General features: G+C 36.0%; 1 protein-coding gene across 46 annotated transcripts in view; it reads left to right on the plus strand.

Annotated features, from left to right (window-relative positions):
• MIER1 (MIER1 transcriptional regulator) overlaps window positions 1–19,318 on the plus strand; it is a 72,940-nt gene that overhangs the window by 8,698 nt on the left and 44,924 nt on the right. For 21 of the 46 annotated variants that reach the window (XM_086390442.1, XM_086390489.1, XM_086390451.1 and 18 more), the window contains 2 exons: window positions 6,569–6,593; window positions 11,707–11,852. In XM_086390442.1, the coding sequence (XP_086246568.1) occupies window positions 6,569–6,593; window positions 11,707–11,852 (171 nt within the window). Of the gene's footprint in view, window positions 1–6,568; window positions 6,594–6,726; window positions 6,764–11,706; window positions 11,853–19,318 lie in introns of all 46 variants that reach the window. The other 25 variants (XM_086390440.1, XM_086390441.1, XM_086390488.1 and 22 more) reach the window with 2 other exon arrangements.

The raw sequence follows: 19,318 nt of genomic DNA on the forward strand, positions 1-19,318 counted from the left end.
AGAAAAATGTAGGTATTATGCTTCTGGGCTTTTTTGTTGTTTCCCGCATAGAGTGACCCTGATCTTGTTTTTCCAAAAAAATATTTGATTCTTAAATACTGTTTGCTTTAGATGTGTACAGAATACTAAATTTTCATACATGATCTGATTATCTTATTCCATAATAAGTATGTCATGCTTATTAAAATTGTAGTAACATTTAAAACATACATAACATATATGGAAGTAATGACATATGCTCCATTTCTTAATACTTTCTGGTAATATTTCTCCCTGCTTATTATCCCCTAAAATTATTAATCAACCTTCGAAAAGGAGGCTCTCCTAGTCACACTTAAAGGAAATTACAGAGTAGTGGCAGTTGTACAAAGGCAGTGAGAAAGAAAGAATAAGAGGAAAAAATAGTCAGTCCTTTGGGTTTTATAAGGAATGTGGTATACAGACTTTTGGGAATGAACAATTTGTCTTTTATTTCAGAGTTTGTAAACACATAAGCTACTTCTCTTTCAAGGGAAAAAAGATCATAGCATAGTTTAAGACCTGTCTTTTCACCTAGGCCATATTGTTGTCTCATAAAAAGAAGAAAATTTAATGGATTTGCTATTTTGTGTTAGTTTTAAGTACTTTAGTATTGCCAAAAATAATAGTATTCAGTCACTGTCACATCTATCCCTTTCTGTTAAAAACAGACTCCTTGTGTAACATTTTTCAAGGGTTATTTGTATTTTGTTTCTTAAGGAAATAGAATCATCTTGAATGCTATTCTTGATAGTGTTAATTTCTACTCTAAACAAAACTTGTTTCACTGCAATGAATTCAGACCTAAAATAATTATGCCAGTAATGAAAAAAAAATTTTTTTTTAGTGTTTATACTTACAGAGCTATTAAGGATTTATCCAGAGTGCTTAACACCCATGATGAAAGTTTAAAAAGCTTAATTCAGAAGAAATAATAGTCAAAGTGCTTGATAAGGTAGGAAAGATTAGTTGGGAAATAATAAAAGTGAATTTCTTTTAGAAAATTCTGGAGACTAATAATTTTCCCAAATAATTAAAAAATGCAGCATTGCCATTGAAACTTCAGCATGTCATTATGAAAAGTAACCAGCTATACAGAAATTTCTTGCATGAATTTCAGATGGAGTCACTGTATATTTCTAAAGATTTCCAAACGGTTTCAAAATTCATTGGAGTGATTAAGTTCACATACCAGTTGTTACTGGGGACCACTCTGTTTGACTTAGGCTGTGGCTTAGGATGTTATGTTTATGTTGTATGAAATTCATAAAGTAGCAACCTCCAAAAGCTTTTTGCAAATTAGATTTTTTCCCCCAGTAGCCCTAGATTTTAAAAATAATAAATTTAGAATAGTCTTAAACATATCCCATACATGAAGCTAAGTACTCCTTAGTAGTGTTACGTTTTTTGAGCAGTTCATAAAAAAGTAAGGAACTTAGATCTCAAAGGAAATGGAACTAAACCTGAAGAGATCTAAGTCTTTTCATTCTAAAGGAAAATGAAACTGAGAGTTTATGTAGTTTGTCCTGGGTTGTGTTGTTTGTGTAGTACAGTCAAGACTGGAACATAGAAGACTTCTGAATTGCTAGTGCTTAGTAATAGCAGTTCATTCTCTATAAATTATTACTGTTGTTATAAATTTTCTAATTTTAACTCCAAAACTTTCTTAACCAACAGTTAAGTGATTTAATTTTGTGTGAAGGAAGAGGGATGGTGGGCCCTTGGCACAGTCTCCCTGCCCTCTCTCCACCCTGTAATAGGGCCCCTAAACTCCTGTCTTCATCCCTATCATTTTGAGAATCTAGTATCTGCATTACTAAGTAAATGATATTAATACTTAAATAGTGGTGGAATTGGTTTGTGAGAAAAAATAAAACAGTTATACTCACTGAAAATGTGTTTTTGATTGTCTAGGATAAAAGAATCTAATTACTTCGTGTTTTTACTACCTTATTTATGTTTTAGTAATAGTGATATTCTAGTTTATCTTTTGTTTCTTTGGTATATGGGATATTTCTTATCATGGTCTAAAAATATACAGAAGAGAAACATTTAAACAAATTTGAGGCACTGAATAGTTGTTACAACTATTAGCAGCTTGATCAACTAAATCAAGTATATGAGTGTAGATATAAAAGTTGCCATAAAAGTTAACAGTTCCTTCTGATTCTTTGATTTAGCCGATTCATACCCTCTCTGCTGTTTTCCATCTCAGATAAAACAATTATGTATGTACCTAAAAGAAAACTAGGTTATTTTTCAAAATTATATAAACTTGTTTTTAAAAAATTATGGCAAATACTAAGTTTTCTTGAAAATCTAAAAGAGAAGAAAATGAAAATGGCTCATAGTTCCACTGTATAATCTCCACGGACTTTCTGTTTAAAAAACAAAGAATAATGCTTGCAAGCGGTTAAAAAATTCCAGCAGTACTGAAAGGCATAAAATGAAAAACCTTCTTTCCCCATCCCATGTTCTAGAGGTAACTTGTTAACAGATTTTTGTGTATCCTTTAGGGGAAAAATTTTTTATGTACTAGCCCAATTTTCCCCTTCCTCTACACTTTTCTTTTACTCCTAATATAGCTATCTGTTTATAGACACATACACATGCACATGTATTTAGCATTTTTTCCCTCAGAAGCAGAACTGTCTCATTCTTTTTAGTGAATTAGTAATTTCCTTTGCTTGGAAAAACTATGTTTCATTTCTAACTAGTTAAATTTTTTCCCCTTTTTCTATAGACAACTCTGTAGTAATAACTGAGATACACGTATCTTTATGTGCTTTTTTAGTTATATCAGTAGGGTAAGTTCATGTTAGCGAGATGATCTGCAGAACGCTTTAACTCCTATTTCTATCAGTAATATATGAGCGTGTTTTAAGTACATTTTAATCCCCAGTGTAATAAATCTTCTTTACTGATTGCATTTTATAATTTTAGATTTTTCTGAAAATAAGTATTGTTACAAATGAGTACCTGTTTAGCTTTAGTTGTAGTTTTTCCCCGTCCTTTCTAATTTACTGTAATCATTAATGGTAGATGTTGCAGGTTTTCTGGAGGGTATTGTTAGATACCAGTTCCTAATGAGACATAGATAATAGTCTGACATGACAGATGACAACTTGCAGTCACATTTTAAACATGCTTTGACTAGATGAAAACCATTTTTTAAAAAAATAGAGGGGAAGGAGGAGAGAGTTTTTGTTGTTGTTGTTTTGTTTTACATATTTAATAGTTGTTTCCTTCCGAAATATAGAAGGAATTAGGTCCTAGGCTTTACCTTCACCACCTGTTGTGGAACCATTATCAAGTCAGTTTTTCTCCCTGGGTTTGCTAATCTATAAAATGAGGTAGATGGGGTAGGTTTTATTGCCATGTTCGTGATCAAGTAAATTTATGCATTTGGAAATATGTAGTACTATATGAACATAAAATGGTCCTGCTATTCTTTTAAATATCTAAATTAAAAATGCCTTCATTTCATACTAAAATTTCCGGTATTATACTAAACTCACGTTTATATGTATTTATATACTACACTCATAATGAAAGATGATCAGTTTGTTTGTTGGTGGGCAAAAGTAATGCTTACAGTATAAACTGTTTTCAAATGCCTGTTTTCCAGAAGCTGATATTTGATTTAATTGGATATAATTGACTTCCCTGGTGGCTCAGTGGTAAAGAACCTGCCTGCCAAAGAAAGGAGATGCGAGTTTGATCCCTGGGTTGGGAAAATCCTCTGGAGGAGGAAATGGCAACCCACTCCAGTATTCTTGGCTGGGAAATCCCTTGGATAGAGAAACCTGGCGGCTATAGTCCAGGGGGTTGCAAAAGACTCAGACACGACTTAGTAACTGAGCGTGTGTGCATGCATGTGTGTGCAGGCGCACACACACACACACACCCCTTCCTCCCTCCCTCCCCCTCTCTCCCACTCTCTCTCCCTCACCAGTCTCTAGCCTGTAGATATATAGGCAAACCATTCTTGCTTCCCCTCCCCCATTGCTAATCCAGGTATACCATCCATCAAATCATGTTTCTTAAAACGTCCTAGTATGCCTTACATACCATGATTAGTGCTATCTTTGAGCACTGGGTGTTCTGTTTTATGCCAGCTATACGTATAATTGCTATCAGTCATTTAACATTTGGCATCTTAATGAATAGGACATATTTTAGACCTTTTTCAGAGCATTACAGTGGTAACTGTTTACCAGTAAAACAAAACTCAGTATGGTGTTTATTCACATTTAGCACAGTTTGAGGAGTTTTACAAACTATACAGACCCCAGTTGCAATTTAGTCTATTATTGCCAATATCTGATAACATCAGTGAAAGTGTACCTTTTATTCTTAAGTAAAATAACTTATTTTTTTATCAGAAGACTGTTAAATGGAATAATTATTGGAGTGTTCAAAAAGAACCAAATGCTCAAAGAGCTATTTCTTTTAAGCTAGTTTGAAAGATGTGCTGGTTTCTCTTGTTTTAATCCTTTCAAACCTATTTCAGAATTTTACTAAAAAGGAATAACGGCCATTGTAAGGCTACTCTGTGTATAGTGAACCTGAGACCAGATGAAGATAATCATTAATTTTGCTGTAGCCTTGGACAGAGGTTGTGCTTAAACTTGGGAAATAAAGTTTGAAGTGAAAGTGGATTAATATTTTTAAATGTTGATTTGCTGTGTAATATGTGTGGTGGTTTAATCCATTTTGGGCTAGAAGTGAGCTAGAACTGTTCAAAAGATGTTGTTCAGTTTCCCAGTCATGTCTGACTGTTTGTGACCCCGAAAAGCACACCAGTCCTCCCTGTCCCTCACCATCTCCCAGACTTTGGCCAAGTTCATGTCCATTGTATTGGTGATACCATCTAGCCATCTCATCCTCTAACATTCTCCTCTTCAACATCAAAAGATATTAAGCAAGCTAAAAACTCTTTTCTATGGTTACATTATTCTCTGTTACCCTACTCCACAGCTTCCCATTAGAGGAACCAAATTTAAAAGTAGCACTGTTTTGACTCTCTGTGGCAGTTCAAGATGGCGATGTGACTCTTGAAAATGTGTAATACTGAATAATGGTCTTTTGTTAAAATGAGTCAATGCTATAGACAAGAGCCATTCTCTTATAAGAATTAAAAGGAACAAATAGGAACCTTGGAAAAGTATGCCTTAGAACAATGTTAAGTCACCATGTAGAAACTAGAATGTCACACTTAACTGCAATAGTGTGATGTAGACTGTTTTCAAAATGGAATTTTTAATATCTCATAAGAATTTATCTTAGAGGCCTAGCTTTTGAAAAATTGGACACTTTTTGTCTTTTCAGTTTTGTTCCTGCCTTTCTGCTCCATATCTTAGTAGAAAGAAAATACTAGAATATCCGTATCTTTTTGCTGGTACTTCTGAACTTGCAGCATCTCTGACTTCTGATGAGCCTGAATAGACAGCTTGGAATGAATAGGCAAGGTTTTAGTTAAAAAGATTTTGTCATTTGAGGCATCATTTGAATTTGTGTTCTTGAATTTATTGTATAGGAGTTGATGTTTCTAGATGACTTGTTGTTTATAACTGTTGAATTAGCTGAATTACAATAAAACACAGCCACAAACTTGTCTAGTGGTGGTAACCCTAAAATAATTTGCTAATTTATCTTTAAACTTTCCAGATGGTTGTGGTTAAATTTATAGGAGGTAGAATGGTACAGTAGGAGTACTATAATAGGAAAGTCTTTGTGATCTTCTATTAGATAACCTTCCTGGATTGACCTTGTAAGATTGCTAACTTTGTGGTAATTTAAAAGTATGTTGTGTGTTAGTAAAGGTAATGTAATGTTTGTACTTAAAGTCACATTTAAATTTTTCCTTCTGCTTTCTTACAATATAGTTTTTATTCTAAATAACATCTTAAATTATTTCTGCCTCCCTTCTCACACTCATTTTAAGCCAGAGAACAGCTTGATAGCAGACCTTGGGTTTAATTTTCCCTGTATTGATGAGAGAGAATATTTTAGAGAATTCAGAGATCTGAAATCATATGTTTGTGCACGTGCTAACTCACTTCAGTGTGTCTGACCCTTTTCAACCCTGTGGACTGTAGCCCTCCAGGCTCCTCTGTCCATGGTATTCTCTGGAGTGGGTTGCCATGCCCTCCTCCAGGGAATCTACCCGACCCAGGGATGGAACCCGTGTTTCTTAATGTCTCCTGCATTAGTAGGCAGGTTCTTTACCACTAGTGCCAGCTGGGAAGCCCAAAATCATATCTCTTGAATGACATATATTATAAGATACGTATTTGCCTTTGAAATCTGAATCAGTTACACATTATTGTCTTTGTTTCTAGATTCAGGAATGTTTTAGATTTTTCTCTGTGTTTAAATAAACATAATGTCAGAGGAGGGATTATGCAGGAAGTTTTAGTTTGTCTTAGTTCAGACGTTAAAATGTAACTAGTTTTTGGTGTCATATCAGTTGTTGAATAATTCTGTAATGTTCATGAAGATTTACTACACGGAGATGCTAATTTTTCTTCTTTTTTCTCCCCCTCAGCCATCTGTTGAGTCTTCAAGTCCAGGTAAGTATTTTCTATATTTTTTATCATCTTTATTTAACTAACATTTGACCTATTAGTTACATAAAGGTTAGAGGAGTTAGACTATCATCTGACTGACTTTTCTTCTGAATGCTTCTTTTCTCTGGGGAAAAAGAAATGGATGAAATATTTGACTGCCCATGAAAGTACAGGTGAGGCTGCTGTGAGTTCAACCTCATGACTTTTTGTGGGTTTCTTCTCTCTCTCTTTTTTTAAATGAATTGCCACATGTATTTTGTATTTGCTGTTTGATTTGAAGTGTATTTTTAAAAAGGAGTCTTTAACTGCTTAGAGATATTTGCTTATATAGAAAATTCAAAGTATTTTATTTGTGAAAAATATTGTTAATGCGTTTAATGAGAGAGGGAAAGGTAAAATAAAAGGTTCAACAAATGAGTATTGTAAATTAAAAAGTTATTTTAAAATTTTATTAGAATCAAGTTTTCTCCTCTGACCATGTATCTGACCTTGTAGTCTCTTCCAAACACAATATAGATTTCATTTTTTTCTTTAACTTTGAGGTTGCAAATGTATGATCTTTGGGCCAAATCTGGGCCATTAATGTTTTTTGTTCAGCTAGTGTAGTGAGCTTAAAAAATTAGAATATTGTATTTAAAATCTGGATTTAGGTTTCTTATGCTCAGTTGAAGGTTCTGATACCACTGGGTCCAGCGTTCCTGTGTGTCAGCAATTGATAGAAGCTAAACAGCAGTCAGGAAAGAGTTTGGTATGTGTTGATCTTCCTGCCTCAATGTCCAGGGATTTTACTGAGAGAGGAGACTGACTTCTGCAGTGGGGTAGGCAGGTGAAGGAAGAGCCTAAAGTAGCTTAGGAAGAGTGAGAAAGGGAACTCTCCTGAGGCATGGTATTGTTTAGTTTGAAAACATCTCACATTGCATATTTAATAATGCTGTATTACTGACCTGTATTACTGACCTTTTCAGATCATTGAAGCAGTCACTTTTTTGTGTTTTAAATTTTAGGAAGTTTTGGAAAATACTGAAAATAATATAAGGCTTTTTTAGTTGTTCGGGGTCCTTTTCTTGAAGACAAATCATTGTTCTCTGTGTCAAGTAGGAGTTGAATTAAAATAACTCTAGATCCCTTGTAAATGATTCAGTTCAGTTCAGTCAGTCAGTCACATCTGACTCTTTGCAACTCTATGGACTGCAGCATGCCAGGCTTCCCTGCCCATCACCAATTCCCTGTACTACAAATTGACAGTTGATTTTATCATATTTATTTTAGCTGAAAATATCTTTCTGATATTCTTGGAAGTGAAGTACATTATTAGGCTTTGTGAGATTTCTGAAACTCAAGGATTTTTTTTTTCTTGTTTATAAATATGTTCTAGATGGAAGTAGGTTGGAAGACGTTGGAAATAATCTGACCTCAGATAAATCAAATTACCATATCCTTTTCAGGACATGGTATTATTGTGCCTTTATATTTTTTTTCTTTCAAATACAGAAATCATTTTCATTGAAAAGATAAGTTCTAGTTTTTGTAGTGTTGTGAGTTTGCAAATAGATCAAATTTTAAACATTTTTCTGTGAACTTTCAAGACTTTTGTTAGGTAATACATAGGTACATAAAAATAATTACTCTAAAAGTGATATGAATAAGTGGCTTTCTCAGTTTCCATTGCATTTAAAACAGCTTAGGGTGAACTGGAAGAATAGTGGAGCTGGAAGAAAACAAATGTCTTTGATAGCTTTTATTACTTGCTGAACGCTTGTATTAATACAAATAGAATGAAGTTTTTTGTTTTCAGAGTAAGGAACATCTTTTGAGGTAGGCAGCATTTGTCGCATCAGTCTTCTGTCCACAGAAATGTTTACTGTTCTTACAAGTAGTGCTAATTGTAGGCAATTTAAAAAATTGGTGGAGAAATTTGAAATAGAAACTTAATGTAAAAAAATTTGGTCCATTGGTGAAATACTGTGTCCTTTGTAACATCTTCACTTTGGAATTGAAGTGAAAATCACTCAGTCGTGTCCGACTCTTTCCGACCCCATGGACTATGCAGTCCATGGGATTCTCCAGGCCAGAATACTGGAGTGGGTAGCCTTTCCCTTCTCCAGGGGATCTTCCCAACCCAGGAATAGAACCGAGGTCTCCTGTACTACAGGCAGATTGTTTACCAACTGAGCTATGAGGGAATTGATGCTAATAATAGCCATGTGACCCAGGCTAAGTAGTTTGTCTGTTGATTCCACTAGTGTAAACTAGTTACATCCAGTAGCCATTAGAGGTGGGGTTTTAGGGTAGGAAGGTAATAGAATGATTAAACAAGTCCACACGATATATTACAAACTGAATTTATTTTCTTAGTCATTGCAAAGAGGTAAGGTACTTTTTTAGTAATTTTGCAGTAGGATGGAATTCTGTGATAAAGCAGGGATATTTGCATTAATTCTGAAGCAAAATATTTACACAAAGCACCAGACTCCTTAGCCCTAATAATTTACTTTTGGGATTCTTCTCCCTAGGAGATAACCTAACAATGGGCCTTAGTAATTAACAGAAAGGAATAGGATGGTTAGTTGGTCTTGAAGAACAAGGTAAAAAGAAGTCAACTGAAACAAAGAAGTCAAGATTAAGGCAAGAAAAAAACCTGAAATTGAAAGTTTATAGAGAATGGTGCAGTGTATGTGTGGGGAAAGGAATTAAGAGTGTTGAGAGAAAACGTTCACTTCACTCACACTTTGTAATTTCATATAATGGGAGGGTTAAAATAACAAGGCTTTAAGTATAATTGGCTTTGCAAATAATGAACAAAAATGGGGGACTTCAAGTGTGTGTGTGTGTGTGTGTGTGTGTATAATACTTGTGATTTGGTACTGTTTTCTCATGTGAGCTTGATTTTTAAGTTGGTAAAAGATTGTAAGTAGTTAGAAATTAGGCATAGTTATTTTTAACAATATTTGCATTCAGTAGGAATTATATTATGATTAGGATAATAATATGCAAAATGGTAGCATGAGATTTTTTAGGATCTTTCTGCCAGCAGTGGAGAAAAGTATAGCAACATCTGTGCTGCTGCTCCTGCTAAGTCGCTTCAGTCGTGTCCGACTCTGTGCGACCCCATAGACGGCAGCCCACCAGGCTCCCCCGTCCCTGGGATTCTCCAGGCAAGAACACTGGAGTGGGTTGCCATTTCCTTCTTCAATGCGTGAAAGTGAGAAGTGAAAGTGAAGTCGCTCAGTCGTGTCCGACCCTCAGCAACCCCATGGACTGCAGCCTACCAGGCTCCTCCGTCCATGGGATTTTCCAGGCAAGAGTACTGGAGTGGGGTGCCATTGCCTTCTCCGAGCAACATCTGTAGGAATACTTAATTACTGACTAAGCATCCTAGAAGATTGCTGTGTGAAATGAAAAGTTTTGGGACTGTTTTCTATTGAAAACTGAGAAAGAAGGGATAATGATTGGGACAAAAAAGCTATAACTAAATTAGTAATTCTCAAACTGCTCTTAGGGAACCCTGTGTCTAGTCTTTCACCCAGTTGTAAGATTCCTTTCTAAAAGTGTACCACGTTATTCTTCATTTCTAGAAGAAATTAAGATAATACTTTTCTAAATGTTGTTTTAACTTTATAAGTTGGTCTAAGACTTTGGTAACTAATTTGTACTGTACAAGATAGACTAGCTGATTTAACAGTTATATATTTCATTATTTTGTATTTAATAGCAATATTTTGTTCTGTCCCTCCAAGAGCACAGTGACTTCTGAGTGCTCTGCCCTCTGACCTAGCTTGCCGTTTACTCATCTTAGTAACCCATAGGTTCTCGTCAAGTATTCTTTGAGGCAGAATATCTACTGCTTCTGAAACTCTTGACTAAACAGGAGCCTTAAAGAGCAGTAAAAGCACAGGCATTGGAATCAGCAGATCCAGAATTAAAGTTCCATTCTTGGCACCTACTGGTTCTGTGAGTTTAAATATGCTACTTAAACTCTTTGAACTTCAAGTTTTTATTTTTACTTCTTAGGATTGTTGGAATATTAAGTGAGATAATGTATGTGAAGGGTTTGAGCATAGTATTTGATGCATAGTAAACACTCAAAAAATGGTTCTTAATGCTAAAAATATTGGTAGGTAACAACAACCCTGGAGTCTTGGGTGCCCCCTTATTCTTAATTGTCTGATTTTCCAAGAAATCAGCATCTGTATTTCTTTGTTTTACTTATTGGTTTTCTTCAACAGTGAAGTAGGAGAGTAGGTATGTCTATTGATATAACATTTAACACTTTAAACTGATAAAAGTAAATTGCTAATTGATTTTTTTGTTTTTTTAAATAACTCATTTATTAGTTAACAGTCTTTTGCAAACAGTCTTTTGTCCAGGTTTGTCATAGTCGGGATAGTTTATAGATTATATTCAATATATGCCCAGCATTTGCAATCTACTGTTTCAAGTTTTGACCCTATTGAGTTCAGCAATATTCCCCAGCCACAAGGCTAAAAATAGATTTAGTTATACAACAGTTACCTACTGGATTATTTTTAATACCTTTCATAAGACTTTTGTATGCAATTTTAATAAACTTTGCTGTTTATACTCTTTGGGTTACTTCAACTAAGTTAAGGACAGCTATTTTCATATTAAAGTATATTTTTATGGATGTGCTAGTAGAATAATATTTGAGTTCAGCTGTACTTTTCCCTAGCCTATATATTCAGATGATGGTATATTTCATACTCTATATTCCTACTTATTGGGTCTATTAAATATTAGTCAAGTAATTAAGAATTGTGATTTTTTTTTCACACAAAAGATCATTTTTATTTGATATAGCCACTATTTACAACTGAAGCTTTGGAAGATTACAGTACTCTTCAGACACCCTGCCCTCATTTTATAGTTGCAACTATAAATATATAGCAGTAAAACAGGGTTAAGAAAAATCCTTAAAGATGTTTTGTGGGGGGTGATAAGTAAAGGCAGGAATTTTAGAAAACAAGAAATAAAAGTTGCTCTGCATAGCTTTTCCCTTGTACTTTTACTTATATCCAGTTTCAAATAACATATACATTAATATTAATAAGGTACACATAATTTGGTTTACCAAACTGTTCAAAATATTCTTTACCAGGAGGTTCAGCAACATCAGATGACCATGAATTTGATCCATCAGCTGACATGCTGGTTCATGATTTTGATGATGAACGCACATTAGAAGAGGAAGAAATGATGGAAGGAGAAACAAACTTCAGTTCTGAAATAGAGGATCTTGCAAGGGTAAATAACAATAAGAGCTAGAGGATGAAGTGGTTATAACTTTTTTATGGAGAGAGGAAACACTTTAAATTTTAGTTTTCTATGTTATTTTGGGGAAAGCGGTATTTTTTATATATATATATATAAAATCAATACTGAGAAATTCTGTGCGGCCATAGGTGGGATATTTAATGTTTGGAATGAAAGGCATTTTTTAAAAGAAACTTTATTATATGAATTAGAATTCAGTAGTTAACTTTGATAAGACATCACAGGTACTGGATCAAAAATATTTTAAAAATGGGTACTGAATTTCATCGTACATATCTTCTGTCCTCCCCCAGTTACTGCACCTTTTATTTACTCCCCTTCAGAAGCATGCCACTCTTTTTCTTAAGAGTTGTCATCCTGTTCCTCATGTCTTGCCTACTCTGTAATGTTCCCTTAATTGTCTCTGCCTTTCCTGTAAAGATAACCAGTGATTTCATTGTTATAACCATTGGTCACTTTTTTCTCTACTCTCAAGAGATACTCAGCACAGTTTACCATTCCCTTCCTGCACTGTCGCTTTCCCTATCTTCTTGTTCCTGTTGAGTGGCTTTTGCAGACTTGTCTTCCTTTCCTCAAGGTTTAATTTTGGAATTTCCCAGTTCTCAGTTCTGGGCTTTGTTTTCATCCGTCAGTACTCAGTGTAGTGTGAGAGTCAGCCCCATCAGAATCACCCATGAACTTCCTAAGAAATATGCACTCCTGTGTCTTTCCCCCAGGCATACTAAATCAAAATTGGGGTGGGGTGGTGGACTCAAATCTGCATCATCATTAAGTATGCACACCATGTTTAAAAATGCTCATTACTAGTGATTGATCTAATCTTGTTGTGTCTGTATGCTTAGTATTTCTTCGTTATTTTTCTAGCATTATCCTGTTTGCTGTCTCCACTACCCACCTGCTTGACATTTCTTTTAGGATATCTCAGTAGACATCTTTGAATTTTAAAGGTCTAAAATAGAACTGTTGATTGATACTCTCTTCATTTGCCTGTTCTTCCCTGTTTTTTCCATCTCAGTAAAAAATGGCAACACTCTATACCTTGTTGAGTAAGTCAGAAGCCAGGGAGTCATCTTCCTTCATTCTCAATATCTGTTCCTAAATAAGCGTATCATTTCTATCCAGAAATATCTGACTCTTGTTCCATCTCTACTGCTACCCTCAAGCCTAGGTCGCCATCATTTTTAGCTTAGAATGTACAGTAGCTTCCTAACTGGTTTCTTCATGTCCTCTTTTACCACTTTTCTCCAATGTATTACCACAGTAACCATGATGAACTTTTCAAAATATAAATCAGTTCATGTCAGCCTCCTATTTAAAACTCTTCGTTGGCTTCCTATTACACCAGAAGAAAATTCAGACTCCTTGCCCTGGCCAGCAGGGCCACCTACATATGGTCCTTTGTTCATGTATTACACTGCCCCTGTCACGGTGTCCATAGCTATGTTAGCCGCTTTTGTTCTTAGATGTGCTGGCTTTTTCCTATTTCAAGGCTTTTTACCTCATTCACACTCTCTGGTATGTGCATTCTGAGACTGACTCCTTTTTCTGTCAAGTCTGGGCTTAACGGTCCCTCCTCAAAATGGCTTTTCCTGGCCCCAGTCAGCTATTTTTAGCTGCTGAACCACATCCATTGCTTGCTTTCTGTGTAACACAATTTGTAGTTGTATGTTTGTTAAGTTTTTGTCTATATTCTCCTTAGTTCCATGAGAGGAGGGATAGTCTGTTTACCAATATATTTCATAGCACATAGCAAGAGTGGTCACTGAACATTTTTGAATGAATGGATAAATCAGTTTGGTATGTTATCGTTAAAAGGTGTTACGTGTACAGTTTGCTGTACTTCAGAACAAAAAAAAGAAGTAAGACATAAGCCAGTCTTTAAGCATTTGGAGTATATAATATCACAGAAAATGAATTCTTATACCCTTATAGTAATAAAGATTAATCTATGCTTCAGAATTTTAGTTCGGAACTTTAAAGAGCTGAAAAAAAAGTCTGACTAAGTCAAATTCTGTGAGTTCCATTTTGGATCATGTAGTAATTAAAGCTGGCTTAATCCATAAACCTAAGCAATTCAATATTTTGTTATTTTAAGCCAGACAACAGAACTGATCATAGTGGTAATGGTGTAGAGCTGTTAAAAAGCTTTTCAAGGATGAGTTAAAAAGCACATGAGGAATCTGGACTCAGAACTATTCTTTAGGAGAGGCTAGAAAGCATGCAAAAGACTAGTATAATTTGCTTGGATGATTCAGAACCTAGGCAAACATCAAAGGAAACAGTTGATTTAAATGTCAGTCATGGTTGCTTCATGTATTCATGAAGTGGAAAGGCGATTATTTCCAAATATTTGCCTCTGTTTCAAAGAAATTTACCACTTTGGATTATTTTCTTGTTTCTAAATAACCCATCCATGGGATAAAAGGTAAAGGAAGAAAATCTTATATTTTCCATTTTTTCACATTCTATATTCAAGTAATTTGAGTAAGTAAGTACTCAAGAAGAGGTAATCAAGTATGGTCAAAATAGGTTATGAGGTGGAATCATTATTATTTTACTTCAGAAAATGGGCTGCTACATTTAACTAGTACAAAATTACTAAGGGACTTTGCTAAAATTTTTTTTCATGTTGTGGTCTTTTCCTCTTTTTCCCTTTATTCAACCTCCTTCCTCGGTCTGTTACAACCCCCAAATTTGCTTTCAAATGCTCCCTTTTTTGGAAAAAATAATTAGAATTATTTGTAGAATATATACAAAGGGAAAGAAAGACAAGGGAACCAATCTTTATCATTCTTTTCAACCAGACAGTCTTAAACCTTCTCTCAGACTACTTCTAATCTTTCCTGGAGTAATTAAGGCTTAGGTGTAAGTAGCATATAATCACCAGTGCTTTCATCTGTAGCTTACAGCTAAGCTAGAGGGCAAGTATATTGGATTTCCTGTAGTTGTAAACTCTTTAGGTCCAAACCAAACTAGCTTTGTTTTTATTTAAAACAAAATGGGCAAGATTTTGTTATTGATGACTGATTTGCTCTTATAGAAGTAAAACATTATAGTTATGTCAGGAATTGGTAGGGTAGTTTATACCTGGTACTTCGGTTGCATGAAAAGGACCTTTGATGTAATGTGGCAAAATTTTGACAGTTGATTCATTCAGGAGTTAACAGTGACTGCATAGCCTGTAGCTTTAAGTTCGTTTAATGTGAATTCTAAAATTTAAGTGAAAACTAGCTTTGATATGTATTGTTAACATTTGTATGTGTGAATCTTACCAATATAAAAGACATTTTAGTTAAGTTTATCATTTAAATGTTTTAAGAGAATTAGTTGTACAGGTTAGAATTTATTGATAATATTAGAAGAGGTGTCAGAATCATTCCCATAGTAAACTTTGGTTTGTAGGAATGGCGATATGCAGGTTTAACGCTGTTTTTCAAATGTGCACTTAAAACCCACCATCTCACTTTGAACAGTAGCAATCTGTTTCGGAGAAAGGAAATCAGGATCAGCTGTATCTTTATTTGTATTTTTGAAAAATCACATTACAACAATTAATACTTTAAAGTGTTAAGCACATTTTACTTGGTGAATCTCCAGAGCTAGAGAATAAAGATTAAAATGTGAGAGTTTTTTGGTTTTTTTTTAATAAGTATTCACAACACATGAATTATACAGGTAAGAAAAAAGCTCCAACGTGGGTACTATAAAGAAGAGTTCACTGTCTTCATCTCTTCCTAGTTTGTTTTATAGTCAAAGCCCAGCTTAAGAGGTTGGTTACGTTAGGAACTGTGACTCTTGTCTCTTAGGCCTTCTTGCCTAAAAATCAGTCCCTTTCCTTCTTCCCAACTTCATTTCCTGGTAAGTCACAACAGGTATAAAAAGAGAACTATGTCTATCCACCAAATGACCCTTGAACGGCCATCATCTGCTACCAAGTTCTGCTGCTGCTGCTGCTAAGTCACTTCAGTCGTGTCCGACTCTGTGCGACCCCGTAGACGGCAGCCCATCAGGCTCCACTGTCCCTGGGATTCTCCAGGCAAGAACACTGGAGTGTGTTGCCATTTCCTTCTTCAGTGCATTAAAGTGAAAAGTGAAAGTGAAGTCGCTCAGTCTTGTCCGACTCTTAGCGACCCCACGGACTGCAGCCTACCAGGCTCCTCCACCCATGGGATTTTCCATGCAAGAGTACTGGGGTGGGGTGCCTTTGCCTTCTCCGGCTACCATGGGCAGTAAATGACTAATCCCCTGATGTGAGGGAGAGGGAGCCACTTTCTCTGCAGCTAGGAGACAGATACCACTCCATCCTTACAATACTGCTGGTGGTGCTTGATAACTGTACCCTGTTACTTAAAGGTCAAATTTGATTTCAGATACCATGTTTGTCTTTGAAAAAGTCTGTGCTGCTTTCACCTCCAACTAGTCTCCCTTCAGCTTATACAGACATGATTGTCCCTCTTTTTGTTATAATACTTAGACAACTTAATTTTTAAAAGCACAATATGCAAGTATAGTCCACATGCCTGTATTTTTATTCATTTTGTACTGTATCCGGTTTCCTTATTTTTATAGTCTATCAATCCAGCACGTCTTATTTCACTCTCCCTAAGAATGATGAACACTTAACCTAGGGTCGTGTTTTGAGGAAAGGAGTACGTATATGCATATGTATGTAAGGGCTCTGTAAAGCAGTGAGTCAGACAGCCTCTTTAAAAACTCAGCTGCACTGTTTAATCAGTGTGTGACTTCGGACCGGGTATTTAACATGATTAAACTTCAGTGTCATTACACAGATGATATGTATAAAGCATTCGGCAAATGTCTGATACATGATACTCAAATCTTAATAGTTATTCATAAGATTCTCAAATCTGTAACAAAACTGTAGCCAAAACTGTGGAGAACCCCTGTACTTGATTCATAAGCTTTTTTCACTCTGCTCCTCCCATTTCTTAACACTTGTATGAATGGGAACATTTTATTGTGATGTTTCAATTAATTTGAGGAAAGCCCTTTAATATGTGATAGAACATAGACTTTGGCAGTATAAGCTAATGAGAAAGTCTATGGAACAGGTAGCTGATGGGTCGTAGGATAGTGTACTGTCAGCCAATTTAATCCTCTCTTTTTTTTTTCCAGAGGGGAATAACAACTTTTGCTTTCAGATCAGATCAGATAAGTTGCTCAGTCGTGTCCGACTCTTTGCGACCCCATGAATCGCAGCACGCCAGGCCTCCCTGTCCATCACCAACTCCCGGAGTCCACTGAGACTCACGTCCATCGACTCAGTGATGCCATCCAGCCATCTCATCCTCTGGCGTCCCCTTCTCCTTCTGCCCCCAATCCCTCCCAGCATCAGAGTCTTTTCCAATGAGTCAACTCCTTGCATGAGGTGGCCAAAGTACTAGAGTTTCAGCTTTAGCATCAGTCCTTCCAAAGAAATCCCAGGACTGTCTCCTTCAGAATGGACTGGTTGGATCTCCTTGCAGTCGAAGGGACTCCAAGAGTCTTCTCCAACACCACAGTTCAAAAGCATCAATTTTGGCACTCAGCTTTCTTCATAGTCCAACTCTCACATCCATACATGACCACAGGAAAAACCATAGCCTTGACTAGATGGACCTTTGTTGGCAAAGTAATGTTTCTGCTTTTGAATATGCTATCTAGGTTGGTCATAACTTTCCTTCCAAGGAGTAAGTGTCTTTTAATTTCATGGCTGCAGTCACCATCTGTAGTGATTTTGGAGCCCAGTAAAATAAAGTCTGACACTGTTTCCACTGTTTCCCCATCTATTTCCCATGAAGTGGTGGGACCGGATGCCATGATCTTCGTTTTCTGAATGTTGAGCTTTAAGCCAACTTTTTCACTCTCCACTTTCACTTTCATCAAGAGGCTTTTGAGTTCCTCTTCACTTTCTGCCATAAGGGTGGTGTCATCTGCATATCTGAGGTTATTGATATTTCTCCCAGCAATCTTGATTCCAGCTTGTGTTTCTTCCAGTCCAGCATTTCTCATGATGTACTCTGCATATAAGTTAAATAAACAGGGTGACAATATACAGCCTTGATGAACTCCTTTTCCTATTTGGAACCAGTCTGTTGTTCCATGTCCAGTTCTAACTGTTGCTTCCTGACCTGCATACAAATTTCTCAAGAGGCAGATCAGGTGGTCTGGTATTCCCATCTCTTTCAGAATTTCCCACAGTTTATTGTGATCCACACAGTCAAAGGCTTTGGCATAGTCAGTAAAGCAGAAAGAGATGTTTTTCTGGAACTCTTGCTTTTTCCATGATCCAGCGGATGTTGGCAATTTGATCTCTGGTTCCTCTGCCTTTTCTAAAACCAGCTTGAACATCAGGAAGTTCACGGTTCACATATTGCTGAAGCCTGGCTTGGAGAATTTTAAGCATTACTTTACTAGCGTGTGAGATGAGTGCAATTGTGTGGTAGTTTGAGCATTCTTTGGCATTGCCTTTCTTTGGGATTGGAATGAAAACTGACCTTTTCCAGTCTTGTGGCCACTGCTGAGTTTTCCAAATTTGCTGGCATATTGAGTGCAGCACTTTCACAGCATTATCTTTCAGGATTTGGAATAGCTCAACTGGAATTCCATCACCTCCACTAGCTTTGTTCGTAGTGATGCTTTCTAAGGCCCACTTGACTTCACATTCCAGGATGTCTGGCTCTAGATCATTGATCACACCATTGTGATTATCTCAGTTGTGAAGATATTTTTGTACAGTTCTTCTGTGTATTCTTGCCATCTCTTCTTAATATCTTCTGCTTCTGTTAGGTCCATACCATTTCTGTCCTTTATTGAGCTCATCTTTGCATGAAATGTTCCTTTGGTATCTCTGATTTTCTTGAAGAGATCCCTAGTCTTTCCCATTCTGTTGTTTTCCTCTATTTCTTTGCACTGATCGCTGAAGAAGGCTTTCTTATCTCTTCTTGCTATTCTTTGGAATGCTGCATTCAGATGTTTATATCTTTCCTTTTCTCCTTTGCTTTTCACTTCTCTTCTTTTCACAGCTATTTGTAAGGCCTCCCTAGACAGCCATTTTGCTTTTTTGCATCTCTTTTCTATGGGAATGGTCTTGATCCCTGTCTCCTGTACAGTGTCACGAACCTCATTCCATAGTTCATTAGGCACTCTATCTATCAGATCTAGGCCCTTAAATCTAATTCTCACTTCCACTGTATAGTCATAAGGGATTTGATTTAGGTCATACCTGAATGGTCTAGTGGTTTTCCCTACTTTGTTCAATTTGAGTCTGAATTTGGCAATAAGGAGTTCATGGTCTGAGCCACAGTCAGCTCCTGGTCTTGTTTTTGCTGACTGTATAGAGCTTCTCCATCTTTGGCTGCAAAGAATATAATCAATCTGATTTTGGTGTTGACTATCTCGTGATGTCCATGTATAGAGTCTTCTCTTGTGTTGTT

Source organism: Bos grunniens, chromosome 3 (genome assembly GCF_055505025.1).
Source record: "Bos grunniens cultivar Pamir isolate PY7600 chromosome 3, Bosgru_T2T1.0, whole genome shotgun sequence".
Taxonomy (NCBI): Eukaryota; Metazoa; Chordata; class Mammalia; order Artiodactyla; family Bovidae; genus Bos; species Bos grunniens.